This window comes from Falco cherrug, chromosome 7, assembly GCF_023634085.1.
Source record: "Falco cherrug isolate bFalChe1 chromosome 7, bFalChe1.pri, whole genome shotgun sequence".
NCBI lineage: Eukaryota > Metazoa > Chordata > Aves > Falconiformes > Falconidae > Falco > Falco cherrug.
In genome coordinates this window covers 52,931,696-52,943,865 of record NC_073703.1, presented here as the reverse complement: position 1 = coordinate 52,943,865, position 12,170 = coordinate 52,931,696, and the positions used below count along the sequence as shown (strand labels likewise).

General features: G+C 41.1%; 1 protein-coding gene across 10 annotated transcripts in view; it reads left to right on the top strand.

Annotated features, from left to right (window-relative positions):
• Window positions 1-12,170, top strand: part of RAD51B (RAD51 paralog B) — a 428,481-nt gene that overhangs the window by 207,897 nt on the left and 208,414 nt on the right. The window contains exon 10 of one of the 10 annotated variants that reach the window (XM_055717386.1): window positions 2,738-2,844. The exons of the other annotated variants lie outside the window; for them this stretch is intronic. Coding sequence (XP_055573361.1) covers window positions 2,738-2,841 — 104 coding nt within the window. The 3' untranslated portion in view covers window positions 2,842-2,844. The remainder of the gene's footprint in view (window positions 1-2,737; window positions 2,845-12,170) is intronic. 10 annotated transcript variants of the gene reach the window in all.

The window sequence follows — 12,170 nt, the reverse complement described above, 5'->3', positions numbered from 1 at the left end:
TCCTCTGTTACCCTGCTATAATGAGCAGAAGAGGAAAGGGAATAAACAGCATGATGAAATTTTAAGGTGCAGGAGTTTGGAGCAGTGGTCCTTCTAGTCTGGGATACCATTTTTACTCCTGTCTTCTGTCTGACCCTTTGAAATCCCACACCCTAAGCCACCCAATGAGTCTGGAGAACTTTCCTTCCTGTGTGAAACAAAATTTTTAGCTGCCTTCTGCACAACAGTGAGTTTGTGCTCCAAGGTAGGAAACGGATTATTCCCTGTTTTGGTGGGCTCAGAGTAAGTATGTATGTTGATGGTGGTCATGAAACTTTTCCTACGCTCTGCCCTCTTTCAAAGCCCATGTTTCACCTGGACTGCCTTTTTACTACAGTTGGTTCCAATGGCTCACTGTGAGGCCCCCTTTAAGCTCGCTGCAGGCTTATCTTAGGAAATGTTTTTGGTAGTCCAGGGCCACTAAGGCTTTGCGTCTTTCTCGCTCAATACTGTATCCGGTTCCATTTGTACGCTGTATTACTTCAGCAAGGGAAACAAAATCCATCTTTTCACTTGTTTGGGTGGTTGTTGTTATTCTTGGCTAAATTAGCATCATGCAGCCTCATGTTTCACTCAAGGATCTCTGTATGTTGTAAAGGTCCCAGCATGAAACTTCTGCTTAAGCCTGAGACCTGGCCTCACTTTCTTTAGGTTGCACATGTTATTTGACATACCACACCTGGAAAAGACATCAAAGTACATTTTTTTTCCTCCTCACTGGCAGTGCATGGGAAACTAAAAGTCCTTGACTTGTTGCTAAGTAGTGCTTAGTAAAGCATCGTTGTGGTATCAACATTATTCTCATACTAAATCCAAAACACAGCACTGTACCAGCTCCTAGGAAGAAAATTAAGTTTATTCCAACCAAAACCAGGACAACAGTCTTTGGGGAAAGGGTGTCTTCCTGACATCTTATAAAAATAAGTGTCTATCATTAGTTACTTTCAGACAGATACGGAACACCGATTGATGAATAGATGAAGTTAGTATACATAAGTATGTTAGTACGTCTTTGGTTTTGGTAGATGTGGGATGAGAGATGATGTGTAACAGCTGGATATGTTTGAGCTGAAGTATGGACAGTATCTCTAAGACAAATCACATTTTTCTGAGTTCTCCAATCATTGATATTTTCAGCTTCACTGGACTTGCAAGTAAGATGCCACAGTAATTGGTTTGTAATTTGTTGTCTAGTTTCACTGTGATATCTGTAAATAATTCCCTTCCGCTCAAATGCTGTTTCATAACTTCTTGCAGCAAGTATTGTCTCATGGAGTGTATCACTTGACCTTTTTGCTTGCCTGAGCTGCAGAACACCAAATGTGCCCTTTTTTTCAGATTATAGAAATACAGCAGGTCCGTTAAGTGATGCTGCCATGGCAAGCATCTAGTAATTTCACAATTAAACTGCTTGTGAACATGAAGCACATACCTCTAACAGAAGTAAAGAGAAGGGGGAAAAAGAAGGACCCCAATTCTTTAAAATCTGTTGATAGCTGTGGTTGCAGAGCTCAGCTAACAGGGATTTTAAATTGCTATGGCTGTACTATCTTTCTTCCAATGTAAAGACCCAGCAAGTCTTGTGTGGGCAGAGCATGTAACTACTTCTCCAGCAGTTATCAGTACGTTAGCCTGTCCATATGTTTGCAAAACATAGAAAATACTTAACTAATACTCTCTTACATGAAATAACACTAAAGAAATGCCAGTAATGATGAGATTTAGATTTGGGAAACCAATAAAAAGTTTGTTGCCTCAGACCCTGCCTGGACTTTGTGAAGTTTCTAATGTTGCCTCTGTTAAGTAGGAATTTAAGTGGGTCTCCTCTTGGTTTTGGCAGATACTAACCTCTTCCGTGGCCTTGAGTGATACAGAGTCATTGGTAGAACAGCATTTTATGGCCATGACCTTGTATAAAAGGACAACTCTCAGGGCTGGATAATTACATCACCATTATAACTGTTCTGTGGCTTATTAAAAGCGTGTAAGAGGATTAATAAAATCAGAATGTAAGCAGACCTCAGGTAGCCTCCAATTGTAACATTTACAGGAGCACTGGATAAAAAAAATCCAGGTTTCTGAGTGCTGGAGGGCTTTGTGGCGTGTACAGAGTGCATGTACAGATTTGTTGGCCTTCTCTGGTGCCCAGGCTGAGTCCTTGGGTATATGGGTGAAGTCTGTATAGTGAAGGTGTGAGGGGCTTCTGTGAACTAGCAGGCCAGAATTGGGGAAAGATCACTTGTATTTTGTTTTCAAAATCTCTTTACTGCTTTATTATGTGATAGATGAACTAGACCTGTGGAAAAGTTGTAATTATTTTACCAGAAAAACAAGCATTCCATCTAAGATAATAGGTTATTATTTGCTTTTAAGGTCAAGTAAGGAAGTAGTCTTGAAACTTGAGAATCTCCTGTGAGAACGTTTGTCTTTATGCAGAGGTATTCAGTGATGTACTAGGGTTTCCAACTGATCTCCATAGCCCTGTTAAAGCACAAAAAGATACTTCCCTAGGATTCAGAGCTGATAAAAACCTCCACAGTGGATTTTACAAAACATGATCAACACAGTGTAATAAAAAATTATCAGAAACTTATCAAGAGCTAGCGTACTTTATGGAGTTACAGGTACAGTACATAAACTTGTCACTGTTCTCTGCTGTATGGAGTTTCAAGGGGTCTTTACCTGTTGTGCTTTTCAGCTGGCATCTTTTCCCCAGAAGGAAACTCTAAGAGCTGCTTAAAGCCATCTATGAATTATGTGGTCTCACCTGAGAGACATTTGGAGTTTTCTTTGGGCAGATGAGAGGTAAGAGATGTAATGACTTGTGGATCAGTACTTGGTTCATTTTTGCAATATTATTATTCTAGCCTAGTCCAATTTTCAAATATTTAAAAGACACTATAAAGTCTATCCTGTGGCTTCCTCACATGACCCTGACTGCAGTGTGCGCATTGCTTTATGCTGTCCTGTCTCCTTCTCATGATGCTTTGCCAGCTCCAGCCAGTTTGCTGTTCCCTGCTGTGACAGCTCTCCCCACCCCGCTGTTGTTTCCTGCTGCTGACCCCATTTCAGTCTTGGCTCCCCTCCCCAATTTTTTTCTTTCTTCTTCCTTCCCTTGCCATTGGCGTATCTTCTTCCTTAAGCCATCCAAAAATAAAGTGGTTGGTTGTGCAAAATACGCATTCCTATGTAGTAACTGGCTATTAGCTACGCTATGGAGAGCAACAAGATGTTCCCAGGGCAAAGCTAAATGCTAATCTGAACACTTTAAAAACTGGATTACAAAGGGGAAAAAATGAACCTGGTTTTAGTGAGAGAGTTTGAGATAAACTTGGGACAGCAATTTAATCGCAGAATAGTGACTTAATTTTTTTTTCTCTTTATGCATTGGGCTTGCATCTACAAACAGAATCTTCCCATTAAAAACCAGGGTGTTTTCCCTCTGGTCCACCCAAAAGTCCCCTTCACTGAGGATGTGTTTATTCTGAACAGGGTGCATGATTCATCACCCCTGGGAGATGAGGCAAGGTTTGGTGCTGATCTCACATAATTTATCTCCCCCTTGCCCCACCCCCCTGCCCCACACCCGAATGTGTGAGGCAGCTTTGTGCTAGGAGATTACATCACTGATAAAATCTTTTAAGGGGAGCATACACCTTGTTATTACTTTCTGTGCCATAGAGAATTTTTGCTGTTGGGTAATCGTGAAGTCAATTTATTAGAAGCTAGTTTGGACAAGGCAGCAGGCACAGTAGATGCTGGGAAACATTACTTTGGTGTGGAACCTTACTGAAGCTAATAAAATGTAGTCTTGCCCTGAGTGGGAGTGGGAGAGCTGTAGAAGAAAAGTGAAGATACTACTACAAGCATCTGAAAATTCAGTTGCACTTCAGATCCCTTGGGACTGCAGTTTCTTTACCTCTGGGAACCAGCTGCATAAGAAGAATCTAGATAGTCAGTTTTGAAAGAAATGTAGCTCTTTACCTTGCAGAGAGAGTGGCATGTAGTTTTCCGCTGGGAAAATTAACACACGTAACAGATTTTCCTACTGTACTGGAGCAGGTGGGACTCGCAAGTCCCGCACATGTATATTTGATGTGATGTTAATCAATTAAATGAGGCCTATAAAGAGAATGAATAGTCAAGTCATTAACATTCCTTTCTGTTGTCCAACACTGTCCAGTATGAGAGGGAAATAGTTATAGCTGAGTTGATAAATATTTCGTGATTTGCTCAAATGGAGAACATGTGCATCCCAAACAACACATTCCTCCAAGCCAATGCTGAAATGGTGCATGTCCTCTACAGTGAGCCACTGCTGTGTAGCCACTAGCTATGCCAGCTTTAAAAAGGAGAGCAGAACTGAGCTATAAGAGCCTTTAGAATAATTTAAGAACAGGATTCTTCCATTCTGGAGCAATTCTCCACATTGATATAAATATTAACACTAACGGTCTGATGTGTTTTGAGTTTGATATGTTGCTGTGTGGGGCCCAGAAAGCACTCATTTTTACATGGGAATGAGTCTGTTTCTGTGTATATCTCACTGCATAATTCTGTGCAGTAAATGAACTCATATTTCTCCTTGTTTGTTCCTGAAAGTAGTGAGCTTGTAGTTGTAGACAATGAAACAACAGACTGAGCACACTAGGGTTCTGCTAGAAGCACTCTGGCTATTTGTTTTCTTTCTTTTTTCCACGATTTTTTTTTCTCTGAGGAAGAAAAAAATCAGACAGTATAATGGCTAGAGTAAGAACAATCTGGCTCTTTTGCAGCCAATACATACCTTAGTCTCTAACATTATATTCCAAACTGATTCATAAACTGCATGTATTTTGCTTTGGATATGACATTTATGGTCTGGCAAAGTCCTTTACAGTGCCTTATTTATTCTTCCATCTCTGTTTAAACTGAGAAGATACCATACAGCTATGTTAACCAAACTCAGCACTATTGCTATATGTTGTCAAGGGTAAGACTAAAGCTGGTGTGTGTTACACTAATGGCAGTGTCCTCATACAAGGCTGCATCAGCTACCTGCCTTTACATTTGTATGTAGGACATGCAGATGAGCACTGGCCATGGCTTTCGTACCAGTCTCCATTCTGTAAATGAGAGTCTAACAGCAACTGTGCACTTCCAAACTCAAAGCAAGGTATGTTGTATTATTTTAGGTTTAACCCCACAGTAATGCCTTTGGAGAGCGTACTAATACAAATGTATTACTGTAGTTTGAAAACTTTTTTTGTAACTTTTGCAATTTCATCAAAGTTGGAATGGCTATTGCTTAAATAAGTCACTACATCTAAAGAGAAAATCTAGAGAAGCCATAGAGAATGACTAATTTCAATTTTTCATGAATGTGTTCTTGCTATAGATAGCTGTGAGTTTTAATGGACAAATGACCATGGTGCCTCTGGCTCTAATCTTGCCATATCCTGTAAATAAAGTAGGACTGGGCTGAAACCAGCATGAAAAACTTTTATTGGTCACAGAATAGCGTTGGTTGTTCAGTAAGCATCTTATTTCCTGCTAGTTTAGCATTGAGACAGGCACTGGGAGTGACATAAAGAGGCACTGTTTTTGTTGAAATACTGTCTTTCATCTGAAGCATGTCTGTTATTTATACCTTTTGAATTCACTGAAATTCCTGTGGTGCTTCTCACAAGAGATAGGGTATAACATGTCTTGGCTAAATTCAAAAACCTGATCATACAAACCCAGCCTTTATTTTAGAATAGGTCAAGTAATCTATTTTTCTTTAGCAGTGCTTGCCTTTAGAAGAAGTATTATATTAACCTTGCCTGGTGAGATCCCAGGAACAGTCCTAGATGTGGTAAAGTTTGTTAGTATCCCTACAGAATTTGGGCAGCTTTTCCTAGGCATTATGTTGTCTTTGCTATTGCCTTTGCATGGCAACTAATGTTTGAGCCATAGCTGTCCCTATATTACATGTACAAAGTATGTCCACATTTAGGGTCAAATACTATGGGAATATTAGTAAGTACCAGTTCTTTCTAAGGTACTCTAGAGGTACGTTATGTCAATACCTAAGCGAAAGTAAAGATTGATAAATTTGTCAGAGATGCAATACCACTGTTCTTCAGTTTCTGTCACACCTTTAATAATGTAAATTGGTCTTGCAAATGGCCTCATCCCTCTTGAAAGCTATTTAGTTATAGCATTAGCAGTCTTTATGAATTGTCCCAGCCAACAACGATCAGATGTCAGAATAAGGAGACTGTCAGATGACCTGGGAGACACTTATATGGTAGTTTCTCAAACTAAAAGTTACAGTATGATTCCAGGTAACTATGAAGATTTAATAGTGGGGAGAAGAGATGGAAAGGGGAAGTGCAGTTGAGAGGCATTTGATCTGCTTTCCAGTAGAGGATTAAGCCTGTGGTTCTTTGTAATAGGAGTGGCTGGTAAATTACATTTCTGTTGTGCAATAATTCCTGAGTTTTCAAAAAAAATTTCTAACTGGAATGGAAAGACAAAAATTTAAGTGTCTGCTTAGAGTTGCAACATATTATTTGAAAAATGTGTACATGGAATCTCTCCCACATTCTTAACATCTCCTAAGCTGTTCCCTTGGAAGTCCTGGGTCATTGATTTGAAGCCATCCTTTGGGCAGGCTGCCAGAGGGTGAGCTAAAAAGCAGCAGAGCTCTACAGGAAATCTGCTTGGCAGGTATCAACGTGAACTGTGTCTGTCAGAAGATTTACCGGCATGTACGTGTTCCCACAAAACGTTTAGCAAATGGATTGATTTTAAAAATCAGATATTTTTGATTTTATTTTTTTTTTAACTGGCTTTGGTTAGGGAATATTACCAGCATAGTCAGTGCTGGAATGTAGAGTATACAAGTTGTTCATTTGATTTGGTGGGTATGGATGTAGGTTAGTTATGGCTCCAAGGTGTTGATATGCTTCTGTTCACCAGAAATGGCTCGAAACTAGAGATACAAAACTGTTTAAGCCACTAGGCCCAAATCTGTCACCAAGTGATGTCCCTACAAATCCTGCTGCCTGCCGGAACAGCTGAGTGCATGTACCTATCCACAGGTGCAAATTAGGAAGCTGTAATACAAATCTGCAGTTAGGAGCAAAGCTTTGAATCCAAATACCCCGCTTTTGTAAAGTGAGCAAGTACAAGAGAGTGCTTTCAGTTTCTGGCTTTTGATTGCATGAGATGTCACTTTAACAACAAATTGTGTTTAACTAGTTGGATAAGTGCCTTTCTTGAGTTCTCAACAAATTCTGCTGTGTTTCCATACTAGCTTGATGTTGTTGGCTGACTTGTTGCATGGAAGTGCATGGTGAAATTGTTACATGACCTCATTTTTGAGCTGACCACGTATTATGAGCTTTATTTTACCTATATTGATGCTACTAGCAAGGTCAAAATTTATACCTGCATATTTATTGTTCCAAAATAAATCACTAAAATCCTATTACTCATTTGCAGAACCAGTTATTTAATTTCATATGATTCATTTTCATTCAATATTTTTTACAGATTGTTTTAAGGATTAGTCTTCCTTACTGAAAAAAAATATGTTAGACGTTAGGGAAAGAACAGTCCATTCTGGTTATCTAGTTCAAGAAATTATAAATCTCTTCCAGTAATTACTTTGGCTGAGAGAGCTGAAGCTCATCCATTAGAACCAACATAAAAGACTTGGAAGAGTTGTTGGCCTCCAGGAGGTACTATACTGGGGTGGTTTAGCCTGGAGAGGAGGCGGCTCGGGGGACCTTATCACTCTTTGCAACTGCCTGAAAGGATGTTGTGGGCAGGTGTGGGTAGGTCTCTTCTGCCAGATAACAAGCAACAGGACAAGAAGAAATGGCTTCAAGTTACACCAGGGGAGGTTTAGATTGGATATTAGGAAACATTTCTTCACTGAAAGGGTGTTCAAGCATTGGAACAGGCTGCCCAGGGAGTTGATGGAACTGCTTGGAACCCTTGGCAGTCCTGGGTTAACGGTTGGGCTTGATGATCTCAGATATCTTTTTCAACCTAAATGATTCTATGATTCTGTTCTATATATATGGACATTCCATTTTTTTTCTGGCTGAAAGATTTGTTTGTCTAAGTATATAAACATGCAAGATAATTCTCATCATGTGCACCACCACCGACAGTAATGGAGTTTACAGAATGTTGTAATGATCAACAGTATCCAGGAGGCACTTTCTTAACTAATACTTCCTAAATGGTTTTCTTTTTATCATGTTTATAGCATGATAATTAAATGAAGACTGTTGTTTTATTTAGAATTATAGAAGATGTAATGTATATTGCAAATGAATATATAGAGCACATTCCTATCTGAATGATGGCAAACCAGCCTCTTAAATTCACTAATGTGAGATTCATCCTCTATAAAGTGGTCATGGGCATTGCCCTTAGAAGAAAGGAACCATTTTTTCCTATCTATTTATTTCAGAAACTCTACATAGTGTCACTGCCACTGTTACACTTTGCAGGTCTCCTGCCACCTACTTTCCAGGTCTCCTGTGGTTTGGTGGTAGGTTAGTTGTATTTCTTCATGCAGCATCCTCAAAGAGCAATTCTACATATGCTTTTGTATTTTTCTCCTGGGTTGAAAATGTGCAGATATTAAATATATCTTGCCACTTCTCCAGACTCTGTTTTACAGGGGAAGTTAAGCTTTCTACATTAATCAGGCCTTCAACTTTTTGTTGACACTTTTGCTTCACGCATGAGATTGCATGTAAGCTTCTGTGAGATGGCTCTGTGCCATTGTGGGTTAGCTCTGAATCTGACATTCAGTTCACCTAGACCACCTTTTAAGTTACAGAAACTTCCTACCAATGTAGAGCTTTTCTGAGAGCTTATGTAAGGGCAAAATTTGAAGTTGGTTTCACAAAGAATAAAATCAAGTTGTTTAGCCACATTCACTAAGACACTACATAGTCCATGTTTAGCCCTTTCTTATATATGTCACATTGATATTATCTTTAATTGCGCTGTTGTTTGGTAACAAAGTTAATATCGTGATTGTTCTACTTTTTAGTGTTCTCGTTCATTTGCTTTTCAAAGTCAGGAGCTCAGAACCATGGTACAAGTTCTGCTGGTACAAGTTCTGCTTGAGAGCATACATGGAATTTCCCTGGGATTGTACTCCCATCATAGTGTTCACGTTATTTGTTTTACATACTCCTAACCTGAGTCTGCAGAAATTTGAATTCTTTCAAAGTGATGATATAATCAAATCCTGGAGTTTATGCCTAAGGTAGAATAGTTAGCTCCAGAAGAGGTGGTAAAGCAGCAGTTACCTGTTTTTGTTATGTGGGATGGATGGTCTTCCCATTGTGTTTCTCTTTTGTCACATTAGGCAGAATGAACTTGCTTGTCAGAAGCTGAAGTCAGTTGGCTTCACTGATTCCAAGACAGATGGTGAAGTCACAGTGCTGCTTTTTGGAGAGGATGGGTTAAAAGTATATATGAAGTAGGAATACCTGGAATGACAGCATTGGTCAATGACTAAACTTCCTTTACTTTCTGGCAATTATGTTGTACTGACAGTCACATGCTTCAGACCACTGGATGTGCAGCTTAGTAAGTCACCTCCAGTTCTGTTTTTTGAATCTTCAGAAGTTCCAGTGCAACACTAGTATAGAAAGGATAGTGATATATCACAACCTAGGAAACAGTCCTTGCAGGGTGCTAGTGGCATAGTTGTCAGCCAAGTAGCCATTTCCCTGGTGAAAGCAACAGACCAAATCAGTGTATTATTTTTTTCACATGGTATATAGTACTATTTTCATGTGTCATGTGGTACTATTCATTACCAGCTTAGGTTGGTGTGACATGGTACTTTCAGCAAGCCTTTTTCACCATCTTTCATTTACATGAACACAGCTACTTTTCAACCCAAGTTGCAGGTTTTTTAAATTTTGTGTGAGCAGACTGACTTCCAGTTTTGTGCTAGGTAGTGTTTCTCTTTTGTAAGTTACTCTTTCTTCCCATTTTCTACAAAAGAACAACTGTCTGTACAATGTGGAGTCTACCTATGGTGAGGTTTTGATGTAAATGTACATACTGCTCGCTGTCTACATTAAAAAGTATTTCTGTCCAAAGCAATGTTCTTTGCATTTGGCCTAGAAGGTGGTGAAACTGTGAAGTCCAGGGTTTAATTTTGAAGTCTCAAAGTCAAGAAGGATGAAGTTGCACAGATGAATTTTAGTGTAGAGGATATAGTTTACCTCTGGAGTGGGGCTGCTAAACGGTGTTTTCATTCTGGACCTCGGAAGTTGTTTCAGACACACTGGATTATGGATACAGGCCTGCTTGAAAATAAGGACAGTGAACTTCAGTGCTCACTGGAAAGCCAGTGTAGTGAGTGAGGAAGCTGTCAGTAGGCTCTGCTGCTGGGGAGAAGTGCTGCAGGACTGTGTGCATCCAGTGGCTTGACACCCAGCTATAGTGAATTGCTGCCAGCTGGGCAGAAAGTGGGAAAGGCAAGTGCTGCAATCTCTTGTGGAACAGCTCAGCAGAAATAGTGGAAGTAGTGTATGTGGAGCCTGCTCTTGGAGGCTAAGCAGCTGTGAAATCTAAATGCATTTCTAACCTGTGGATAGCACAAATCCTGCTTGGTAGAGTTAGGAGAGAAACACTGTAGATACATGTGCAGTCAGTGCCTCCAGCTCAGAATTGTGTGGTCACCTGAAATTCTGTTGTGTAACTAATTTAGCAAAGTCTTTTGCAGTTTGCAAAGAACTGAGTAGGTGGATCACCATGTTTGTGGAGGTGGGATTTTCAGCTCCAGGATTCACTTTAGTGGAGCACTGGCAATAACATCCATACCAGGGAACATGCTCCGTTAGTGGGAGGACTTGCTGACTTCTGTCACTTCCTCTCTGGAATCAAGCGTATCTCTCAAAGGTCCCTTGCTGCTGCCCTGTAGACACTCTCACTAGAAGTGAGCAATGAGAATGCCACTGAAACTCCAGGGGACATTATGTAAGTCCTTAAAAAAAACATTTTAGACTGAGGCCTTTTCTTAGGCCAGTCTCTTCTGTGTTATTTTGAATGATGGTGTGTGGTGGTTTGACACTGGCTGAATGCCAGGTGCCCACCAAAACAGCTCTATCACTCCCCTCCTCAACTGGACAGGGGAGAGAAACTATAACAAAAGGCTCGTGGGTTGAGATAAGGACAGGGAGATCACTCGGAAATTACCGTCATGGGCACAGACTTGACTTGGGGAAATTAATTTATTACCAATCAAATCAGAAAAACACCCTCACCCCACCCCTCCCTTCTTCCCCGGTTTAACTTAATTTCTGATTCCTCTGCCTCCTCCTGAGCAGCTCAGGGGAATGGGGGTTACAGCCAGTTCATCACAAGTTGTTTCTGCTGCTGCTTCCTCCTCACACTCTTCCCCTGCTCTGCTGTAGCGTCCCTCCCACAGGAGACATTTCCACATGAACTTCGGCAATGTGAGTCCTTCTTATGGGCTGCAGTTCTTCACAAACTGCTCCAGCATGGGTCCCTTCCATGCGGTGCAGTGCAGTCCTTCAGGAACAGACTGCTCCAGCCTGGGTCCTCTGCAGGGTCACCAGTCCTGTCAGCAAACCTGTTCCAAGTGCAGGCTTCCCATGGAGTCGCCGCCTCCTTCAGGCATCCACCTACTCTGGCATGGGGTCATCCACGGCTGCAGGTGGATATCTGCTTCACTGTTAACCTTCGTGGGCTGAGGGGCACAGACTGCCTCACCATCGTCTTCACCACGGGCTGCAGGGGAATCTCTGCTCCAGTGCCTGGAGCACCTTCTCCCCTCTTTCTGCACTGACCTGGGGGTCTGCACACTTGTTGCTCTTACATAGTCTCACTCCTTTCTCTTGCTGGCGCAGATACTTCCTCCCCCCCATTCCTTATATGCTATCCCAGGGGCACTACCACAGTCACTGACCGGCTCCACCTTGGCCAGCGGCAGATCCGTCTTGGAGCTGGCTGGCGTTGGCTCCATTGGACATGGGGGAAACTTCTGGCATCTTCTCACAGAAGCCGCCCCTGTAGCCCCGTGACTACCAAAACCTTGCCATGCAAACCCACTACTTAATCCTTTATGCTCACTGCCTACACTGTCCAATTTTTAT